The sequence below is a fragment of the Phyllostomus discolor genome, chromosome 8 (assembly GCF_004126475.2).
Source record: "Phyllostomus discolor isolate MPI-MPIP mPhyDis1 chromosome 8, mPhyDis1.pri.v3, whole genome shotgun sequence".
Classification (NCBI taxonomy): Eukaryota; Metazoa; Chordata; class Mammalia; order Chiroptera; family Phyllostomidae; genus Phyllostomus; species Phyllostomus discolor.
The window spans coordinates 56,536,344-56,557,561 of NC_040910.2; the positions used below are offsets into that span (position 1 = coordinate 56,536,344).

Consider the following 21,218-nt stretch of genomic DNA (forward strand, 5'->3'; position numbering starts at 1 on the left):
AAAAAATGTCTCCAGATATAGCCATGTGTCCCCCAAGGGACAAAATCACCCTGGTTGAGAACCTCCCTTCAGTACTCCTTAAGCTATACATTTATTTTATGTATAGCTTAAACATGTTTCTTGAGTTTGCCTGTATATGCGTATTTTATTTTACAATAAAAATAGTTATCCCTGGCTGGTGTGGCTCAGTGGATTGAGTGCCAGCCTGCAAACCAAAAAGTCGCCAGTTCAATTCCCAGTCAGGGCACACACTTGGGTTACAGGTGATGTCCCCAGTAGGGGCCGCTCAAGAGGCAACCACAGATTGATGTTTCTCTCCGTCTCTTTCTCCCTCCTTTCCCCTCTGTCTAAAAATAAATCAAATCTTTGAAAAAAAAAATACTTAGCCCTGACCAGTGTGGCTCAGTCGGTACTGCAAAGTGAAAGGTTGCCAGTTCAAATCCTGGTCAGGGCACATGCCTAGGTTGCGGGTTCAGTCCCCGGATGTGGTGCAAATGAGAGGCAACCTATTGACATTTCTCTCCCTCTCTTTTTCCCTCCCTTCCCCTTATCTAAAAATAAATAAATATTTAAAACAATATCTTAAAAATTCCAATGGAGTTTTCATGGGGAAATTTGACAAATTTCTACATACAGTTTGTCTGTAAGAAGAAAATACAATAGAAATAGCTCAGGAATTTTGTAAAGAGAGGAATATCAGATATTAAAATAAATTCTTTATTTTATTTTATTTTTAATGTATTTTATTGATTATGCTATTACAGTTGTCCCATTTTCCCCCCTTCACTCCCCTCCACCCTGTACACCCTCTCCCACCCATATCCCCCCTTTAGTCATGTCCATGTGTCATACTTATAATTTCTTTAGCTTCTACACTTCCCATACTATTCTTACCCTCCCACTATCTATTTTCAACCTACATTTTATGCTACTTATTCTCTGTACCTTTTCCCCCTCTCTCCTCCTCCCATTCCGTTGTTGTGAACCCTCCATGTGATCTCTATTTCTGTGGTTCTGTTCCTATTCTAGTTGTTTGCTTAGTTTCTTTTGGTTTTGCTTTAGGTGTGGTTGTTAATAATCATGAGTTTGCTGTCCTTTTACTATACATGTTTTTTCTTATCTTCTTTTCTTAGATAAGTCCCTTTAACATTTCATAAAATAAGGGCTTGGTGATGATGAACTCCTTTTACTTGACCTTATCTGAGAAGCACTTTATCTGCCCTTCCATTCTAAATAAAAGCTTTGCTGGATAGAGCAATCTGGGATGTAGGTCCTTGTCTTTCATGACTTGGAATATTTCTTTCCAGCCCCTTCTTGCCTGTAAGGTCTCCTTTGAGAAATCAGCTGACAGTCTGATGGGAACTCCTTTGTAGGTTACTGTCCCCTTATCTCTTGCTGCTTCTACGATTCTCTCCTTTATTTTTACCTTAGCTAATGTAATTATGATGTGCCTTGGTGTGTTTCTTCTTGGGTCTAACTTCTTTGGGGCTCTCTGAGCTTCCTGGATTTCTTGGATGCCTATTTCCTTTGCCAGAGTGGGTAAGTTCTCCTTTATTATTTGTTCAAATACGTGTTCAATCTGTTGCTTTTCCTCTTCCCCTTCTGGTACCCCTATAATTTGGATGTTGGAATGTTTAAAGATGTCCTGGAGGTTCCTAAGCTTCTCCTCATTTTTCTGAATTCTTATTTCTTCATTCTTTCCTGCTTGGTTGCTTTTTTTCTTCCTTCTGGTCCACTCTATTGTTTTGAGTCCCAGTTTCCTTCCCATCACTATTGGTTCTCTGTGCATCTTCCTTTATCTCTTTTATGGTAACCTGCATTTTTTCATGTAATTTGCGCCCAAAATCAAACAATTCCGTGAGCTTCCTGATCACCAGTTTTGAACTGTGCATCTGATAGATTGGCTATTTCTTGGTCGCTCAGAAGGATGAGTCCTGGGGGACTGATCTGTTCTTCTGTTGGAGACATGTCTCTCTCTTTCTCTCTCCTTCCCACCCTCCCCCCGCCCCACCGGGTCTGGTCGCTCTTGTTATGGTGAGGGGCAGAGCCTTAGGTGTTCACAGGGGCTGGGCACCACAGTCACTAGATTGTGACTTGTATGTGGGGGCGGGCGGGAACAAGGGTGGTAGCTCCGTTCTCCTGGGATCTCAGTCCCTTCTCTGGGATCCTGGGTTGTGCACTCTGCCCCGGTCCACAATGCCACCTCACTGGGTCCGCCAGCTGCCGCTAGCATACTCAGGGTCCACCGCTGCGTCCTGGAAGGCTTACGCGCTCAGTTCTCCCTGATCTCCGTGCGCCACAACCTGCGCCTGCTCCTCCTCTCAGCCCCTTCTACTGGTCTGGATGAACGGGTCTACTTCAACTTCTTGGCTGTTCGACTTCCATTCAGATACATTCTCTATCAGTTCTGGGTGTTATTTTGGCTCTAAATTGCTGTTCTAATCTTCGTTGTGCGTGGAGGTACGGTGTGTCCACCTATGCCTCCAGATATTAAAATACATTCTAAAGATACAGTAGTTAAAGTGGACTAGCACTGGGACAAACATAGAGTAATCTGGAATAAATACCTTGCCTCTGGATAGGCTCCATTCGATCAAAGTCTAAGAGCTTCAGATGTGCATTTCTATCTGTCCCTTCAGCTCCCCTCCCAGCAACACATTGGCTAAGTCAAATCCCTGATATAAGGAGCTTCCTTCTTCTCTTCCTTTGCTGATGGTGTGAGGGGGAGATACTCAATCTTAACCCTAACTTTCTCCTATTTGGAGCATCCTTCCTTAAGTGTTACTCCTGCAGACTGCCTTTCCACATCCTCCAAGCCAGGAATTCATCCCTCTCTTCTCCTCTCATAGACTCCAGCTCCCATTTATCATCCCCTTACCATAAACTTCAGCTTGAAAACTTGCCTCTGCTTCTCATCTTTGAAGTCCAGGATGGCAGGGATTGTGACCCTTAGGGTCCTACACAGTGCCAGGTACACAGTAGGTGCTCAAAAATGCTAAGAAGTCAGGGAAAAAAATCTGTACAGTCACTTTAGATCACAATATATCCCAAGTGGGTTAAAGTGTTAAATTAATTTTAAATCACAAAACAAATATTTTTGAGCACCTACTGTGTGCCAGGGATACTGGATAAAGCAGTGACCAAAATAAATCAGTTCCCTGTCGTTATGGTGCTGACACTAGTGAGAGAGACATGTGCAGGGAAGACAGTTCAGGAAGATGGTACAGCATGTGCGAAGTCCCTGCGTGGGAAATAACCAGGATTCTGGCGCCTCACCCAGACTCTGGGATCTGAACATCAATCCTTCCAGCTTCTACCCAAACGATCTTTCAAACGCACAAATATCCCAGTGACTCTACTGCTCAGAGGCTTTCCATGGCTCTCTGACCACCAATGGATCAAATCCAGGGTCCTTAGCCCGGCACCCAGCAGCTCCTAGCAGCGGCTCTCTGCCGTATCCGCTCTCAGGAACCTTCACTCCAGGTCCCGCCCCCAAGTACGCCTTACACTCGCGGTGCCGGCCCACTCCGCCTCATTATTGGACAGTTCAGGGAGTGTCGGGCGTTGGTTGGCTGGAGTGACCGTCAGTTAGGGTCAAAGCATTGATAACCCGTTCACTGGCTTCGAGGGGGCGGGCTCGGGTGCGGGCGCTGCTGGGGTTTCGGCATCAGGTAAATCGCCTGCTTGTGGGGGCACTTACGGAACGTGGGGTGGGAGGGAATCAGGGAACGCCCCGGAAGGGGGCGATGCGCCTTCAGCCCCTTTGCGGGTTTAGCGCGCTGCGACGGGGCGGGCGCCGCGTCCTCTAGTTGGGACCCCTTCCACGCTGAGAGCCCCAGGTGGGCAGCGAGCACGGTGGGGGGCTCCGAATTCGTGAGATTGCCTTCCTCCCGCCCTTCAGGAGCCAAATGGGGACTTATTCGTCCCCTAGTTCCCCAACCGACTCTGAGACCCTTTCCCCGAGTGTCCCTCCCGGACAGCTGGGGGACCCAGGTCGTGCCCCTTGCGCTGGATCTGGGTGTGTGTGGGGTGATACGGAAACGGTGTTGGGGGAGGGACGGACGGCCACCGGGCCCTCAGACAATGGACAGCGGATGGAACCGCCCTGTGGCGTTTCCTGTAGGAAACCTCTCTGTCTCTACAAGGCCGTCCATAGGGGACGGTGAGGGGGGTGGGGGTGGGTGCTGACTTGAGTATCTCCCCCTCACATCATCATCAGCCTCCAGCGGGGGTGCCACTACGAACCCCCTCCCCGGGACCTGAAGCCCGCGCTCTTCGTATTTCGTGATCACAGCTCCGAGTCCCGGAATAGTTCCTGGGGCTGGAGTGAGGGCGTCTAGCGTCGGCTCTGACAGCCTAATGAGGGGGCCTCAAGCAGAGGATCCGGATCTAGCTGTGATAGTTGGGGCAGGGAGCGGTGGAGAGATGAGGGCATATGCACGCCCCCACGCCCCCAATCTGGTGAGGCTGCAGCCCTCGGAGCCACTGGGATATGAGCCCGCTCCTCGCCACCAGAGACACACACTGGGACAGGCAGGAGTGCAGGCTGGGAGGGCCGGGGAGGGGAGGACTCTTTCTGGAAGACCGTCACGTGGCGTGGCCAATGCAGAAACAGTGGCAAAACTACCTGGGTTCAAATCCTGCCCCTGCCTGTATGTGACCTTGGGTGGATCTTTTAATCTGTCTTTGTTTCGCCATCTGTATAATGGAGGAAAAGAGAATGACAGTAAGAAAACTGCTACAGAGGGTTTAGCTGGGATTTAAAAAAAAATTTAATTAAGCCCTGGCTGGTGTAGCTCAGTGGATTGAGCGCCGGCTGCGAACCAAAGTGTTGCAGGTTCGATTCCCAGTCAGGGCACATGCCTGGGTGCAGGCCATGGCCTCCAGCAACCACACATTGATGTTTCTCTCTCTCTCTCTCTCTCTCTCTCTCTCTCTCTCTCTCTCTCTCTCTCTCTCTCTCTCCCCCTCCCTTCCCTCTCTAAAAATAAATAAATAAAATCTTTTTTAAAAAGCAGTAATATTTTTTAAAAAAAGAATCTGAGTGATTAAAAAAATTAATTAATACCCACAGATTGCCCAGAATTGATGCTGGCCTGTAGAAAATAGAAAAAGTGTTGTTTTCATTATTATTTACTGTTCTTGGAGCATACACCCATTTCTCAGCCCAGCCTCTGGGTCCCTCTGCTGCAGCTGGTTTGTGTCTTAAGGATGGCCCAAAGCTGTCCTTTAAGTTCCCCACACCTCAGATTTCGATGTTACCAGAACAGAGGAGGGGGCTAATCCCAACTGAGGCAGGCCCAGACTTCTAATCCCCACCCCCTCTCCCCAGGCCTTTCCCATGTCCCACCTCTTCCCTAGCAGTTTCCTAAAAACAAGTCCTGAGAGGCACTTGATGTTCCCTGTGATGACCAGCTGCCCTTCTGGCTCGCCCCTTGCAGCCAGTGTAAAGGGACAGGAAACAGCTGCTTCAGGACTGGAAGGGGCCCTACTTGGCCTGGAGTGGGTGGGGGAAGTCAGGGACCCAGGCTGGACGAAGATGGGAAGTGAAAGGGTGCCTCCAACAGTGGAGCACAGTGAATCAAGTGGACAGGTGGGTGGGTAAGTATCAGGCACACAGGTGGTCATCAGGAGTGCAAGAGGCCAGAAGTGGTGGCCAGGAGGGTTGCCAGCTGGTTAGTTTAGCCCAGATGAACAGTGGGTTAGGGAGAATGCAGATTGGGTCTGGAAGGCAAGGGTCCCTAGAAAATGAGCAGACCCCAATCTGAGGGTGTTTCCCACAAGCAATTGACTTAATTGCTTTGTGCCTCAGTGTCCCCATCTGGAAAATGTGAATAATCTGTACCTTGCAGGATTGCATGGGGTTACATTTAATCAAGCAGGGCATACAGTAGGCACTTGGTACAGGTAGCTTGCCCTTCCCTGAAGGTTTCTCATGTGGGCTCTTCAAAGCCACATCTTTCTCACCCTGTGCTGAGTCAAAGTTCTGGGCTCAATATTTGTCCTTGTTAAATATAACATTGTTAGATGTGTCCTAATTTCCCTCAGTTTCTTATAGCCTCCATCACATCACCCAGAAAGTTACTCTCCCTCCAGCCCCAAGTATAGCGTCAGGTCTGATAACCTGGGTGCTGTGGTTCCATTATGAGCTCTCCTTACAAGTCAAGGGCAGAGCCTTGTGGCACTACACTAGACATTCCACAGGAGCAGGTATCCACTGACTTGCATCCTTAGTTCACCTGGCCCACAACTCTCCCATCTTTCCTACGAGGGTCTCACAAATTACCTTGGTAAAAATTCATATGCATCTTGTTTGCATTTGTCTAAGAAAAAATTCAAGTGATTGTGTATTTTCGTTGTTTGTTCTTTATTTCTCTTTTTAAATTTATTGAGAGAGAGAGAGAGAGACATCAATTTGTTGTTCCACTTATTTATGCATGCACTGGTTGATTCTTGTATATGCCCTAATAGGGATCGAACCCGCAGCCTTGGCGTATTCTTGGGACTGTAACCAACTGAGCTACCCAGCCATGGTTGTTGTTTGTTTTTTAATCTGAAGAGTCTAACCAGGTGAGTTTTTTTTGGTAAATATTTATTTTTAGACAGAGGGGAAGAGAGGAAGAAAAAGAGGGAGAGAAACAATAATGTGTGGTGGCTTCTCTTGCGCCACCAGCTGGGGACCTGGCCCACAGTCCAGGCATGTGCTCTGACTGGGAATCAAACCAGCAGCCCTTTGGTTCACAGGCCAGCACTCAGTCCACTGAGCCACACCAGGCAGGGCCCACATGAGTTCTTAATGAGCCCATTAAAGCACTTCCAATTCTTGCCCTTCCTCTTCTGAAGGTTCACAATCCATCCCTTTGACCATTAATTTCTGATTTCCTCCAGGGATTGACAAAAAATTCAGGTCTGGAATGACACCCATCCCCACCCCACCCCTAGCTACTCTTGTTTTTTGGTCACTTTCCTCTCTTCTTTTGATGCCCTTCCTGCCTCCCCCTGCCCAGCAGGCTGAGGTCTGGCACCTGGGTATCCCCATATTCACCCATTCCAAAGTTTCCAGGCTTTTAGAGGGAAGAGGGAGGAAAGGGCACTGGGAAGAGGGTGGCTGGAGAGGAGCTCTGGAGTCTGTTTACTCATTCAGAATCCAGGCTAACCCTAGAGGCACAGCTGGAGGGTCAGGGCCTGACTCCACCCTCACTCACACTGGGGCCTTTTTCAGGGTGTGTCTGGTGGCTACTCCAGGAGACATGGCCAAGTTTGCCCTGAATCAGAACCTGTCTGGTGAGTGTACAATGGGATACGTGTGTGTGCACAGATCCACACTTGGTGCTGGTGTGTGGACACAGCCTTGCAGTTCCCTCCTTCGCATGGTGGCCCAAGGGCCCTTTCTAACTGTCCTTTGGGTAGTGTCTGAGGCCTGTTTAAAACCTTCCTGTGCTACCCTATCACATGTGGAATATAATCCAGCTCCTCAAGATGGCCTGGGAGCCCCCTCCGTCTGGCCCCAGTTCACTTCTTCTACTCCTCTCCCACATCTTCTATCACTCTGCTCTGGACACTCTCGCTTCCACCCCTGTTACTCCAGCCCACCCTGCTCACTCAACCCTAGGGCCTTTGCATGGGCTGTTTTCTTTTAGGAACCTTCTGTTTCCAGCTGATTCCCCCTTATCACTTAGGGATCAACCTATAAGTCCCCTCCACGGGAAACCTGTGCTGACAACTAGAGCCAAAGTCATGGGTCCTATGGTTATTCTCTGCTTCATCTTATTATTGCCCTAAGCACCATTTGTAATGATTGTGTGTATCTGTCTCCTACAAGAGGGCAGGGATGTTTGTCTTGTTCGCTGCTTTGTCCCCTAGAAAAGTGCTTGGCATATAGTAGGAGCTCAATAAATGCGTGTTTGCATGACTATTTGGGTGCAGATAGGCATTTGAGCTTCAAGCATTCAATGGCAGGTGTGCAGAGTTTGGTGCAGTGGAGCCCTGCCAGAGTGTTGTGATGGGGTGGGGGACGCACTCCATTTATCCAGTTATTCCAGGGACCCCTGGACTGATGCCCCTCACGCCCCTGTCATACCTGCAGACCCTGGCGGCCCTCACCTATGCCCCAGTCCGACAGAGGGGGCTCGTAGCCCAAGCTCGCCCTATGCAGTGGAGACGCCCTATGGCTTCCACTTGGACCTGGACTTCCTTAAATACGTGGAAGAGCTGGAGCGCGGTCCCATCGCCTGTCATGCACCGGGGTCCCAGCAGGCACGCTATCTTCGCGTGCCCCGGGCCGGCCTCGCGGGCGCACGCAGCCCTGGGGTCTGGACATCCACTGAGTCCCTGGTCAGTGACGACGGGGGAGCGTCTGGCTCACTCTCCCCGAGTGCACCCTCGTGGTTCCTGCCCCCACCATCGCCTCGTGCGCCTGTGCGCAACCCGCGTGTCCAGGACACACTCTTGGAGACTAGCAGGCGGCTGGAGCTAGCGCAAGCGTGCGATCCTGGACGCAGTCCGAGTCGTTCCAGCCGCAGCAGCCCAGTCCCAGGCTCCGCCCCCAACCCCGCCCCGGCCTCGCCCGGCCCAGTGCAACTGCAGCTCGTGCGTGAGCAAATGGCCTCAGCGTTGCGGCGTCTGCGCGAGCTCGAGGACCAGGCGCGCGCTCTACCCGAGCTGCAGGAGCAGGTGCGCAAGTTGCGAGTGGAGAAGGAGAGGTTGCTGGCTGTACGCCGGCAGCGGGAACCCAACGTAGGGGTCAAGGCGTGCCCAGACAAGCTCGCACAGCTGCGCCGGCTCACCGAACGCCTAGCCACCTCCGAGCGCAGCCTGCGGGCCAGGACAAGCCCCCGGGTGGACGGCCCCGACCAAGAACCTCCGAGGCACAGCAAGGACGCACTCCAGGTCCTCGACGGGGCAGCGGGGAGCCCCGATAGGGCACCCCAGACGCGGGATCCTGAAACCCAGGCCGTACTGGGGACCAAGGAGGCGGGAACCCAGGCAGTGCCGGAGACCAGGGAGGCCAGTGTGGAGGCAACCCCCAAGACCCTTGAGGCGGACGCGTGGGTGACCGAGGCGTTGCTGGGGCTGCCCGCAGCCGCTGAGCGAGAGCTCGAGCTGCTGCGCACCAGCCTGGAGCACCAGTGTGGGGTGAGCGAGCTCCTGCGGAGCCGGCTGCGAGAGCGGGCGGAGGCCTGCGAGGATGTGGAGGAGGAGGCAGCAGTTAGGTCTCAGCCGCAGGAGGCTGCCACCCAGACCTCAAGGGATTGTGTTGAGAAGGCCACGCAGACCGATCCTCCCACGGAGGGCCCTTCTTTGATGCAGAACCCTTCAGGACTCACGGACGCAGACAGGGCCATGTTGCCCACTGGTGAGTCCCAACCCCTCTCGGAGGCCTGGCTTGCTGGTCACCAGACTCGAACTCAACACCTTATTCTGATTCCTGGCAGGCATCCTTAAATCCATCATGAAAAAGAGAGACGGTACCTCTGGCGCCCAATCCAGCCCTGGACCCAAAAGCCTGCAGTTTGTTGGGGTCCCCAACGGAGAGTGAGCATTTTTCCCCTCCCCACGGCAGCATCTGAGGGAATATGGATTGGGGTTAGAAAACCAGCTTTGCCCCTCTCTTGCAGCGCGGTCTTGGCAAGCCTCAGTTTCCTCATCTGAGAAATAGGGACAGCCACTCCCATCTCACAGGGCTCCAGAACGAGCCCACAGGGGAGCTCAGCAGATGCCTCCCAACCTGTCCCCAGGTACGAGACCTCATCCAGTGAGGAAGACAGTGACAGCGAGGATGGTGCTGCTGAGCCCCCGAAGAGAAACTCCTTTGGCTCTGGGGATGACAGCAACCAGGAATCCGACTTTGACACCCCTGGCCCTCCCAGTGGCGGGGTTGCCCGGGACCCTGAGCTGGACTGGGAGGCAGAGCCTCTGCCGGGTGCACAGGGGAGGTGAGCAGCACCAGGGACATCGGAGGGGGGACAGTTGTTCTCTTTCCAGTTTCCACATCCCCCTCCCACCACTCCTGAGTCTCTCCCGACTTCTTCAACAGGTGCGAACTGAGCCCACGGTTGAGGGAGGCATGCGTTGTCCTGCAGCGACAGCTGAGCCAGCCGCATGGAGTCGCCTGTGATGGCGTGAGTGTGAGGAGAGCCCTTAACAGATGAAGTCGTGGGCCTGCCAGGGGCTTCCCCTGACAATCTTAGGGAAGGGCCTCGGTTGCCTAGAGTTGAGGGAGGGTCCCGAGTTCCGTCTCCCACCTCCAGGGACCTCCACCAATCCCAGGCTCTCCAAAGGGATCTCCACCCTAGGATAGCGCTCATTTTATTTGGGGCTGGGTTGGGGGGGGGGGAGGGTAGCAGATGCAGAAACTTTATTACATATTAGATAAATTATTGTTTGGGAGAAAAGGACAGCTCTGATCCTGGTCCCCTAAAAGGGTTGCGCCCCAAGCATTGATCCAAGTCCCAAGCTCTTTCCCAGACTCCTCAAAGACAAGCGCTAACTGCCTTCCTCCAGGATTTCCCATATCCCAGAATCCTGTTCCTGTGAGCCTGAGACCCACATTGTACTCCCTTCTTCAAAGGGGTGTGGCCCCATGGGTCCCTACGGCCCTCCTTAGATGAGCAGTGACCACCTTCCCTGCCTCAGCTGGGACCATGGCTGATGTGTTTCCCTGTCCCAGCAGGGTGCAGCACACCTGGTGGCCATGGAGTGGTTTCGAGTGTCCAGCCAACGACGTTCGCAGGTGGAGCCTGTAGCCCAGGTCCTGGGTGCTGTGGCGCGCCTGGGACCAGAGCTGCTGGCACATGTGGTGAACCTGGCAGATGGCAATGGAAACACAGCCCTGCACTATAGCGTTTCCCATGGGAACCTGGCCATTTCCAGCTTGCTGCTGGATACTGGTCAGCATGCAGAAGGGGTGGGCAGGTTACCAGATAATGGGTAAGGGGCACAAAGGAGGGCCTGGACAGGTCCCAGCTGGGAAAACCTGGAGAAGCATGCAGAGGGCTAGCCAAGCAGATGGCATCATCAGCCCTTCATTGGAGGTTTCAGGATCCATCATGGATTGACCTCTCTGAGCTCTGGGCTCCTGACCTTTCACTCACTTTCCTGGGGGAGGGAATTACAGGCTTTCAAATTATGTCAACCTAAATCTAGGGGAATTATTTAATCTCACCAGCCTCTGGCTTCCTCAGCTGTGAAATGGGGATGCATTGCTTCCCTCCCTGGGCAGCTGTGGCAACACATGTAGAGCAGTGTCAGGCATGCAGATGGTCAGTTAATGGTCACTACTCCTGTACCTGAATCTCCAGCCCTCACACTTACCTCGTCTGAACCCCCATGTCCATCAATCTGCCTCTCCAGTCTTGAGGGAAGAAGGTACTCACTGGTCAGGGCTATAGCTACCATCCTGGGCTGGCACTGTGCCTTGCCCTCTACTGGTTCCATCTCACACATTTCCATCCCAGCCTCTGGAGTACACAGCTCTAGGTGTTGCTGAGCCCTCAAGCATGTACTGAGAGCCTACTAGGTACCAGGTGCAGTGCTGGAGTGGGCCACACGTACAGCTGCTTTTCCCATGGGACTCAGCAGAGGGGACAATGGACAGCACACAAACTGACTGCCCACCAAGAGCCCTTCTGAGTGCCCTCCTTCAGGTGCAGTAACCTCTGGGGCCCACCATTGGGACATCTGTCTCACTGCAGCTGAGACAAGTGCCCTGTCCTCTCCCCCATCCCTAAACACAGATTCTTCCCATCCTTGCAGACCTCAGCTGGTCAGGGAACTGGGGCTTGGGAGGAGACGATGCATGAATTTGAGTTATTTCCTGGGCATCCCCTGCCTTAAGGGAGAGGGGTGGCTGTGGCAAATGGCAAGGCAGGCATAGTAGTCATTCATAAGAGGCCAAGGCTCATTGGACCCTTTTACTCCCTATATTGAACCCCCTTCAGCCCAGACCCTCCTCTGGGCCTTTTGGTTGAGTCATCATCAGTATCCCCTATGCCCCTACCTGCTTGTCAACCTGGTCCTCCTTCTCCCGAGGACCCTGGCCAGCCCTCAGTGCACTCACATGGGGGCTGGTTTCTCTTTCACCTTTTCCAACCTCCTGGCTCCTCTCCCTTCACCTTGACCTCTACATCAATCTTATACTTGGAGGGTCACCTAGAAACCCTGATGTCAATAACTATGCTGCCACCATAACCTCACTTCCAGCACCCCATTTCTCATCTTTGACCTCTCCAAGGTGTCAACTTGCTGTCTCCCATCCCCCAACCCCAACCATGCTTGACTTCATGAGACCATTATGCACTGCTTCCCATCTCCTTGGACACCAGTCATAGGGGATTAGGGTCCACCATAATGATCTCAACTGTCAAGACACTGTTTCCAAATAAGGTCACATCTATTGTATGGGGGTGAGTGTATGAGTGGGGAAAGGACCTCAATGTATTTTGGGGGACATTCAATCTATAATACAGGTTCAGGGAAGGGGAGAATCCTTGAAGAAAGGAATGGAAGTTAGGTACCAAGAGCCTCAGAGACCGTGGTGGCCCATGGCCTATATTCCAGGAGCAATGGGGCCCACAGAAGCTGGGTCAAATTTGTTTTGATCTGCCTGACTGCTGCATGGAAACTGGGATTTGGACCAATGTAGACCAGTTGGCACAATTCTCTAGGGGAACAATGATGGTGGCTTGGTAGGTACAAGTCATGAGAATATTCCTCATTGAGCAACCACAATGTGCCAGGTATGGCCCTACTGGGAGATACAGCAACAAAAACCAAGTCCCCAAACCAGTTTGAAATAGGGAGTGGAGGGCTTCACTAAGGTGAGATTTGGGCAAAATACTGAAGGGGAGGGAAGGGAGGGGCTATATGGCTCTTGGTAGGAGAGCTGAGCAAATGAAGGGGACAGTCAATTCATGACCCATGGTAACCACCCATGAAACTGACACTGGGAGAGAGGTGAGTGGACCAGGCTGGACTATGGATGTGGGCACTTCTCAGTTGACTGATCCCTTTCCTTTCTCTCAGGGGTCTGTAAGGTTGACTGCCAGAATCGAGCAGGCTACTCAGCTCTCATGTTGGCTGCACTTGCCTCCGTGGGGCACAAGGACATGGCTGTGGTCCAGAGACTCTTCCACATGGGCAATGTCAATGCTAAGGCCAGCCAGGTGGGTGGACACCCTCCCTGGCTCCAAGCCCAGAGGTCACTTCTACCTCAGGAGCCAACTGTCTTTGACCTCCTTTTGCCTAGAGCCCACCCAGCCCTATCCTCTTCTTCACTCCTCAGACAGGGCAGACAGCCCTCATGCTGGCCATCAGCCATGGCCGACAGGACATGGTGGCGGCCCTGCTGGCATGTGGGGCAGACGTCAACGTGCAAGATGTGGATGGGGCCACAGCGCTGATGTGTGCCAGTGAATATGGGCACCTGGAAACCGTCCAGTTGTTGCTGGCCCAGCCAGGCTGTGACCCCACTCTCCTGGATAATGTGAGCCACTGTAGGGCTGGTGGAGGTGGCAGGGTGCCCATGCCTTGGTTCAGGGACCTAATTGTCCCTATTATCCTTCAGGAGGGTACCAGTGCTCTGGCCATGGCCCTGGAGGCTGAGCAGGATGAGGTGGCCACTTTGCTGCATGCCCACCTGAGCTCGGGCGGGCCTGGTTCCCTGGTGAGTGCAGTCCTTGTGCTAAGCCACAAAATTTACAGCTGCACATTGGGGGAAGGCTACTAAACATGCTCTAGGAAGGTCTCCCTTTCTGCACCACTAGGGCAGCAGTGGGGTCGTTATTAGGGAACCATGGATCCTGTGTGGCTGGGACAGTCCTCTACTTTATAGGTCATGAGCCTAAGGCCTGCAGAGGGAAAGACCCATGATCAGAGAAGAGCTATTAAAAGTGCTCTGTTCATGAACTCCTGCTTCTACCCCCAAGGAGGCTCATAACCAAGGAATTAGGGAGTCTGGCATTAGGCCCGTGGTGGGGGGTGGGTGGGAATGATGCAGGTCCCCGGCAAGGGAATGCTCTGGAGACTGGATGTGTTTGCAAGCAGCAGCACGCAGAGAGGGGGAACACTCGAGTTTGTCTCCAAGAGGTGGAGACACTCAGAAGGCCAAGTGCCAGGCTCTTTTCAGTATCTACAAAATTAAACCCAGGCAGCCTGGCTCCACTGTGGAGGGTGGAGTTTCTCCTGAGAAATGACCTCCTTGTGGAGAGGAATAAGACCTCCACTGTTAAGCAGAAACCCACAGCATCCTGCCCACAAGAGATTGTGACAAGACTCCCCTACCTCTTCTCACCAGTCATCCCTGGACTCTCCCACTGCCACGCCTGGTGTACGTGGAGGCAGTGACAATGGAGAAAACCCCCGACTCAGTGAGTGGCCTTGCACAGTGAACCTGGATGGGGAGGGGTGAAGAAGCAGCCAGGGTTTGCCGCCCAGTTGCTAGACCTGGTCCGACCTTCCTCCCTAATAAAACATTTTTAGCTAAACCTGTACCTTGCTTTAGGAGCACATACAAACACACGGTTCCCTCTCCTCAAAAACAAAATGCTTTGTTGCCCCCTTCCCCCATTTTCCAGAATGCAAAAGGGTCAGTGACCACCTAGGCACCCCACTGGAAGGTTTTATGGACTTAGGGACAACCCAGACAAGAACCTGAATTTACAAACAATTTATTAAGTCAAATGTCATCCCCAGGAACCATGTCTTCCACCTAGACATCCAGGACCCTGTAAACAGATACAAGCATGAGATGCTTGACAGGCCTCCCAGCAACAAAATCCCTCCCCTGCTTTATCAGTTTCAGCAGCCCGTTTCTACATCCCCACCCCACTCCCAAGAGCCCCTCACCCGTGGGCTTGGCAAAGCCCTTCTACCCACCACCTAACAGGCCAGCTCTCAGTTTCCCCACTCCAGTACTGCACTCACCAGACGCCAATTCAACGCAGCCTCCGAGCCTCTCGCTCTGACTCCAGTAGGGTGAGCACGTCGCCCTCGCGCACGGGGCCTTTCACGTTGCGGATGATAGAGCGACTCGTGTCGTCCATGAATTCCACACGCACCTGCGGGGCTCACGAAAGGGGAACGGAAAGGAGTGTGGGCCAGCTACGGATAACAATCACGGGGAAAGCAGGAGATGTGTATTTAAATTGCATAGAGGCTAGCCCAAGGATACTTAAGAAAAGTCCTGGGGCTGACTAGCAGGTAGGTAGGACTGAGCCAGGGAAAAAAACTGAAAAGGGCGGCAACGTGGCGAACAAAGTTCTCGAACGCCCAAGTCAGCCACCAGGGGGAAAAACTGCAGCTCCGGGTCCGGTGGGGACAAGACCATACTCGGCAGGGCGTGTAAGCACAGTGCTTGCTGGGACCGGCTAAGCCAAGAAAAAATAGTTCACCAGAGCTCAGACCCAGTTGGCATGACCTTGCTGAGGGTTCAGATCCCCAGGAACCCGGGGGTAAAAGGAACATCGGTTCTCACATTTCGACTGGTCTGGTTCAGACCCCGTGGCGCCCCCACCCGCTCACCTGCGTGCACTGGCCCTGAGAACCGGTCCTGCCCAACACTTTGGTGACCTGGTGGAAAGAAGCGGGAGTCAGACCTGACCTGCCTGCTTCCCCCAAGCCCTCACTCCGGCCCTCAAGACCAACATCCCACCTTACCCTAGCTAGCTTGATAGGTTGCACACGACTCGTGTCCATGATGGCGGCAGCAGTTCGGGGAAAAGGAGTCACGTGTTTTGAGGAGCTCCTTTATACAACGTCCTAGCCCCACCCCCCCGGTATCGCGAGACCACGTACGCATTTCCCAGCAAGCCTTCGCGGTAGTGACGTTGCCGGCGCCCTTCAGCGCAGACTGAGGATGGCGTCCGCTACTCGCTTCATCCAGAAGCTACGGAACTGGGCCTCTGGGGTGCGCAGGGCTGGAAGGGCCGCGTTGTGGGGCTGCGAGCTCTGTGCCCCCGGGACTCAGTTTTCTACTCCCTCCTGCACCTGGGGTCTGAGGAGCTTAGTACCGAGATCCCTCTGGGCCAGGACCCTTGACTCACATCGGGACCCCAACTTTTGACCTCTTCAGCCAGGGTCACACCTGCCTTCACCCCCAGGCCTTGGCCGGAAGCCTGGCATCAGACCTGGCATCTCCCTAGTTCCAGACCTTAAGAGCCTGGGATCTGATGGCCTCGGCCCCCGACCTTGCCCTTCACCGGGCCCATATCCCTGTCTTTAGCGGCCCGTTCCTCGCCTTCCCTTCGTTTATGTACCCCTGGGCTGTCCCTCTCCTCTCCTGGGTTCCCTGTTGGCTGACCTTCCTTTCCTCCTCCCACAGCGAGACTTGCAGGCGAAGCTGCAGTTGCGTTACCAGGAGATCGCCAAGCGGTGAGCACGCCCCGCTCGCTGCTCAAACCCTCGCCCTGTCTAGTCCTTCCTCCACCAAAAACAAAACCCGTGCTCTTTTAGACCCCTGAAACCTGGGCAAAAATCCTGCCGCCAGTTTTCTGGCAGGCTGCGCGGGCGGGTTTGCCTTCAGTCCTGCTCTGGACTCTGATGTAGACTGCTGTTCTTGGAAACAGCCAAACTGGGTGTGAATTCTGTTTGGGAAACCTCATTGTGATTTGCACTCTTCAGTGCGGTCTTGCCAGTTAGTGTTATCACCAAGCTACTGATGAAAAAAAATTGAGGCGTGGACACTAAATTATTAAAGCCACTCAAGTTAGAAAGTGACAGCTGGGACTTGATCCCTGAAGTGTCTTGATTTCAAACTCATTTATGTCCCCAAATGCTTGATATTTACAAGCCCTTGTCATTTCTTTTCCTTGGGGATACGAGTGCAAAGTTCTTGACCTCATTCCTTCATATCCTTGGGAGAGACAAACAGTAGGAAATAAACACAGGGGACAAAAGACGTTCTGGAATGCTTTGAAGGCAAAACTAGTGAGTAATCTGGAGGGTGGCTACTTCTGGTTCTGTGGTCAGGAAAAGTCTCTTAAGGAATTGACATTTGATTCACCTGAACGATGAGGAGACAAAGGATAGTTATTGAAAAGACATTCTGGGCAGCGGGAACAGTAAATACAAAGCTGTGAGGCCAGGCAGAGCCAGAAGTAGGAAGGAGTCCCCTGTGGCTGAAATACGTGGAGGAAAGAGGGATAGCAGTACATAAAGTCAGTCGCAGGCAAAGGTAAGGCAGCCTGGGAGAGTTGGCAGGAAAGGAACAGAAATAGCATTAAAATAACCAAGTTTATGTGAATGCTTACATGGTGTGGCTAATTCCCAATACCAGAAGTTTTGAATTGCTTTTCAATCCAGGGTTTAGGCCCCTTGAGAAAAGGGTTTTGTAAACTTCAGCTTCTTTAGGATAATGGTGCCCACTAGTGATTATTGGGGCCTTTCTGTTGGGTGCTGGGTTTTGTTTCTTTGTTGTTTTTTTCCTCCAAATTAGCAACACTCATGCTTCTGCTAAACCTCACTGGTTATGATGCCACACTGTGCAAAGCTCAACACTAGTTCTTTATACCTTTTCTGTGCTACTTGCTGAAAGCTGTGGCCATTCTTATAGAGGACCTGTCTGCATTCCAGGGATTAAGGAAATTAGAATGTCAACACAGGATATTACTTGGAGTGTTAAATTTTTTAAGTTTATTTTTATCTCTATTTCTTTTTTAAAAAGTATGTGACTATCACTTGTTTTAAGAAAAACTTAAATCCTGGAGAAAATATTATCAGACATAAAATTTATTTTCTTAAATTCACCCAGGGTTTACCCTAGGCCAGGACAGAGTTCTGTTGACTCCCTCTCTGGCTGCAGCTACCATGAGGTAGCAGGAAATACCTAGGCCTGGGAGGTTTGGGGTACAAGGTATTCTTCGAGTAATAAGCCTTGATCCCAGCAGGGTTCCCCAGAGAGTCCCTGAGATAGCAGGAAACCCAGGAGTTTTGCAGTCAGCCTTTGGAGAGGAATCCCTGCAGAATGAGCTATGTTTGGAGCTTGTTGCCCAAGCGTTTACTGACTAACTACTGGATAGATGGTGGGCAGAGCCTGGCTTCTTCATTTCCTGAGCGTCTTCAGGTGGAAGTGAGGCCAGCTGCCAAGCTCTGGGTAATGGTGGGGTGGGACAGGCCCAGGTGTTCAGTCTGGGCCTGCCCCTTCTATGGGTTTCACCCTACCCACCACATTTGGGGAGGTAGGGGACCCACAGTGGGGCAGGCCCAGACATCACCATTCAGTACCTTCACATCCAAAGCCTGGGCTGCCACCTGCTTCTAGGCTCTGGCCCCTCTACGCATGTCCCTCCAAACCAAGGGATACTCCTGGTCTGTAGTCTGTCCCAGTGACTCAGGTGACTGGCCCTTCTCAGCCAGGCAGTGAGAGCACTTACGGCTTTTGCTTTAATGCCCATGTCCTTTCCCTCAGAACTCAGCCTCCTCCCAGACTCCCTGTGGGCCCCAGCCACAAGCTCTCCAACAATTACTACTGCACTCGTGACGGCCGCCGGGAAGCCATGCCACCCTCGGTCGTCATGTCCTCACAGAAGGCCCTGGAGGCAGGCAAGCCAGCAGAGAGGTGAGGATACCACACACCCCTCCTATAGCCAGGCCTCTCTCTTGCTTCTGCTTTTCAGGAGCATCAGCTGTGGTGGGGACAGAGGCTTTTCTTTCATCTGCAAACTCATTTGCTCCCCACATAGCTGAGTGCAGGATTAGGGCCTCAGCCGGGGGTAGATCTACACATCAGAAGAAGGGCCAGGGTTCCTTCAAAGGCCTGGGAGAAGCCCAGACATTGTTGTTTTGTAAGTTTGTATTCTTTAAAAAATTGAGGTATAATTGACATAAAACATTATATTAGTTTCAGGTGTACAACATAATGACTTGATATCTATATATTGCAAAGTGATCACCACAATAAGTCTACTTAACATTCATTACTTCACATAGGTGAAATATTTTTTTGTGATAAGAACTCTTAACATCTACTCTCTCAGCAACTTTCAAATATACAATTCAGTATTATTAACTGTAGTCCCCATGCTGTATATTATATCCCAGGGCTAATTTATTTTTATAAATTTAAGTTCATACCTTTTAACCCCCTTTGTCTGCCTACCACCCTCCACCCTTGGCAACCACCAATCTGTTCTCTGTATGTGTAAACTTGTTGGGTTGTTTGTTTCAATTCCACATATAAGTGAGATCGTAAGGTACTTATCTTTCCCTGAGCATGATATTTCACTGAGCATAACACTCTGGGTCCATCCATGTTGTTGCAAATGGTAAGATTTTATTCTTCTTTCAGCTCAGCTGTGGCAGCCACTGAGAAGAAAGCAGTGACACCAGCTCCTCCCCTACAGAGGTGGGAGCTGTCCCAAGACCAGCCTTACCTGTGACACTGCTCTGGACCACCTGTCTGTGCCCTCAGCCACCTGAGTGCTTCCCCTCCTTGTCATCTCTCCCAGGGAATGTGACCTAATTTATGACAAATATATTATGATCTCCAGTATACTTATATTTTTACTTCTAAGGCGACACTGGGTTTACTTGGATTTTGAGGCCAAGTTGGTGCTAAGCGCTCCAGGGTCAGGGATGGGTAGTGAGTGATTCTTGGGCTCCTAGGTAACATGTCACAGAGATGGATGACGTGCAGGAGGCCCAGAGTTGTCTCCGTCCCTTGCCCAAGGGCCTGAGTCTATCCCTGAGAGTGGTGGGTTCGGGTCCAGGGGGTTTAGGAGACTCTGACTGTGAAGAACAGCAGAGCCAAACACACTGCTCACTTATCTCTCTCTCCAGAGCTTTTCCCTCCATTGCTCGTATGGACATTGGCCAGTACCCTCCCACTGTGGCTCCTGTCTGACTTTGACCACCCTGCAGCTCAGCAGGGAAAGCAAGAGGAGAGCAAGGTGGCTCACCAGTAAGGCTCACCTAAGGCAGGTGAGGAAAGGCCTCCCTGAGCCAGAAACCTTTATGCTCAGGGCCTGAGGGACCTGGGGTGGGGGGGCAGGGGTGGTGAGGCAGTGTCAGCCAAGGAAAGGAAAGGGCCTGTGACTTTGGAGGAATGAGCAGGAGAATCAAAGCCAAAAGGAAGGGACCAGTGGGGATATGTGTCATGGCTGCCCCCTGAGCAAATCCCGCAGCCTTTCGTAGGTTGAGATAAGCTGTGTGCCAGGAGAGGGAAGTGGGGAGCAAGGCAGGGCAAGAAAAGGTCACAGCCCCAGGCAGGAGGTATGTGTCCCAGAGTGGGCATTTCAAATACTAAAAGCTCAAAGCTCATCAGAGGGAGAGAGCTCCACAGGTTCAAGCCCCTGGGAGACTTCCTGGAGGAGGTGGGGTTCTGACTGGGGCAGATGAATCAATTCAGGAAGATACAGAAGGTTGAGCAGGGTGTGGAAACCACAAGGAGGGCAACCCTGAAGGGCTTCAGAAGACCCCGGGTGTGCCACTGAAGGTTTCAGAATAGTTTTATGACCCAGACTTGAAGTTCTGCAAGGCAGTAGAGGAAAGAGGGCTGACACCCGAGCTCTTCCCATGTGCCAGGTGCTGTTCTGAATGCTTCCTATCCAGGATCTCAGCTCCTTCAGTCCTGTGAGGTCAGTGCTCCTGTCAGACCTCCACAGTAGAACTGAGGCTCGGAGAGTGCAGGGATGGCTTCAGCTTTTCTCCCTGGACACCAGCCTTCTCCCTTACCAAGATGCTGAGCCTCTAAGCCTGGGTGCCCTTTACCCCGACTCCACAGTCCTATTTGCACCATTCCCACCTGCCTCTGCACCGTTGCTTCTTACACCATTTCTCCTGGGAAACTGGGAGATTATTTTCAGAAAATATAAATATTCCAAAAGCAGCTATAACCTCCAACATTTTCAGATAGTGGAGTGTGCCATCCATCTGCAAATAGAGCCTCTTCTGCAAAAACCTGTATGCTTTAGTGTGGCTTCCCAGGAAACTTGGGGGGTGGTGAGTACTTCCGCATTAGTTATAACGCTGAAAGACAGTGACTTGGCTCCATGGGGTCTTGTCGGCAGTTGCACGTGCTGCTTCTGAAGGCAGAGCTGTAGGTAAAAACTTTTTTCAAGAAGAAAACTTAGCAGCCAAATTGGCTAGAAAGCCTGCTGGTTCGTTATTTTATGTGCCTCCTGGGTGAGTGAGAGAAGTGAAAACCCAAGGGTTGTCCTCACATACCTTGTTCCCAAAGTGAGGACTAATACTTCCCTATTGAGGAGGGTACATGTGGACTACTG

The 21,218-nt window shown here is 51.9% G+C and overlaps 3 protein-coding genes across 5 annotated transcripts; 2 read left to right on the forward strand and 1 right to left on the reverse strand.

Annotated features, from left to right (window-relative positions):
- The first annotated feature begins 3,631 nt into the window (after positions 1–3,631).
- Positions 3,632–14,483, forward strand: KANK3 (KN motif and ankyrin repeat domains 3). Of its 3 annotated transcripts, none has more exons than XM_028520120.2 (11): positions 3,632–3,671; positions 7,223–7,284; positions 8,087–9,355; positions 9,435–9,534; positions 9,738–9,935; positions 10,037–10,121; positions 10,673–10,889; positions 13,024–13,163; positions 13,283–13,483; positions 13,565–13,663; positions 14,294–14,480. In XM_028520120.2, exons 2-11 carry the CDS (start codon positions 7,251–7,253, stop codon positions 14,405–14,407), a joined length of 2,457 nt encoding a protein of 818 aa, XP_028375921.1. In that variant the 5' UTR covers positions 3,632–3,671; positions 7,223–7,250; the 3' UTR covers positions 14,408–14,480. The 3 variants fall into 3 exon arrangements, with proteins under 3 accessions (XP_028375921.1, XP_035888621.1, XP_035888622.1); XM_036032728.1 differs by lacking the exon at positions 3,632–3,671 and adding an exon at positions 4,254–4,461 and having other exon boundaries at positions 14,294–14,483; XM_036032729.1 differs by lacking the exon at positions 3,632–3,671 and adding an exon at positions 4,254–4,461 and having other exon boundaries at positions 7,223–7,286; positions 8,125–9,355; positions 14,294–14,475.
- A 167-nt stretch (positions 14,484–14,650) lies between these two features.
- RPS28 (ribosomal protein S28) lies at positions 14,651–15,781 on the reverse strand. The gene is made up of 4 exons (XM_028520756.2): positions 15,655–15,781; positions 15,520–15,567; positions 14,923–15,056; positions 14,651–14,723 (listed from the first exon to the last, which is right to left on the reverse strand). Exons 1-3 carry the CDS (start codon positions 15,691–15,693, stop codon positions 14,934–14,936), a joined length of 210 nt encoding a protein of 69 aa, XP_028376557.1. The 5' UTR covers positions 15,694–15,781; the 3' UTR covers positions 14,651–14,723; positions 14,923–14,933.
- A 19-nt stretch (positions 15,782–15,800) lies between these two features.
- NDUFA7 (NADH:ubiquinone oxidoreductase subunit A7) lies at positions 15,801–19,486 on the forward strand. Its single transcript, XM_028520518.2, has 4 exons — positions 15,801–15,904; positions 16,319–16,368; positions 18,404–18,553; positions 19,283–19,486. Exons 1-4 carry the CDS (start codon positions 15,854–15,856, stop codon positions 19,371–19,373), a joined length of 342 nt encoding a protein of 113 aa, XP_028376319.1. The 5' UTR covers positions 15,801–15,853; the 3' UTR covers positions 19,374–19,486.
- The last annotated feature ends 1,732 nt before the right edge of the window (positions 19,487–21,218 follow it).

Coding starts and splice junctions, on each gene's coding strand:
- KANK3 (XM_036032728.1), top strand. CDS start 4,436: ATGCACGCCCCCACGCCCCCAATCTG. Junction 9,936..10,036: donor CTGCCGGGTGCACAGGGGAG/GTGAGCAGCACC, acceptor CTTCTTCAACAG/GTGCGAACTGAGCCCACGGT. Junction 13,664..14,293: donor CGGGCGGGCCTGGTTCCCTG/GTGAGTGCAGTC, acceptor TCTTCTCACCAG/TCATCCCTGGACTCTCCCAC.
- NDUFA7 (XM_028520518.2), top strand. CDS start 15,854: ATGGCGTCCGCTACTCGCTTCATCCAGAAGCTACGGAACTGGGCCTCT. Junction 15,905..16,318: donor TACGGAACTGGGCCTCTGGG/GTGCGCAGGGCT, acceptor CTCCTCCCACAG/CGAGACTTGCAGGCGAAGCT. Junction 18,554..19,282: donor GCAGGCAAGCCAGCAGAGAG/GTGAGGATACCA, acceptor TTCTTCTTTCAG/CTCAGCTGTGGCAGCCACTG.
- RPS28 (XM_028520756.2), bottom strand. CDS start 15,693: ATGGACACGAGTCGTGTGCAACCTATCAAGCTAGCTAGG. Junction 15,568..15,654: donor AACCTATCAAGCTAGCTAGG/GTAAGGTGGGAT, acceptor TCTTTCCACCAG/GTCACCAAAGTGTTGGGCAG. Junction 15,057..15,519: donor CTCAGGGCCAGTGCACGCAG/GTGAGCGGGTGG, acceptor TGAGCCCCGCAG/GTGCGTGTGGAATTCATGGA.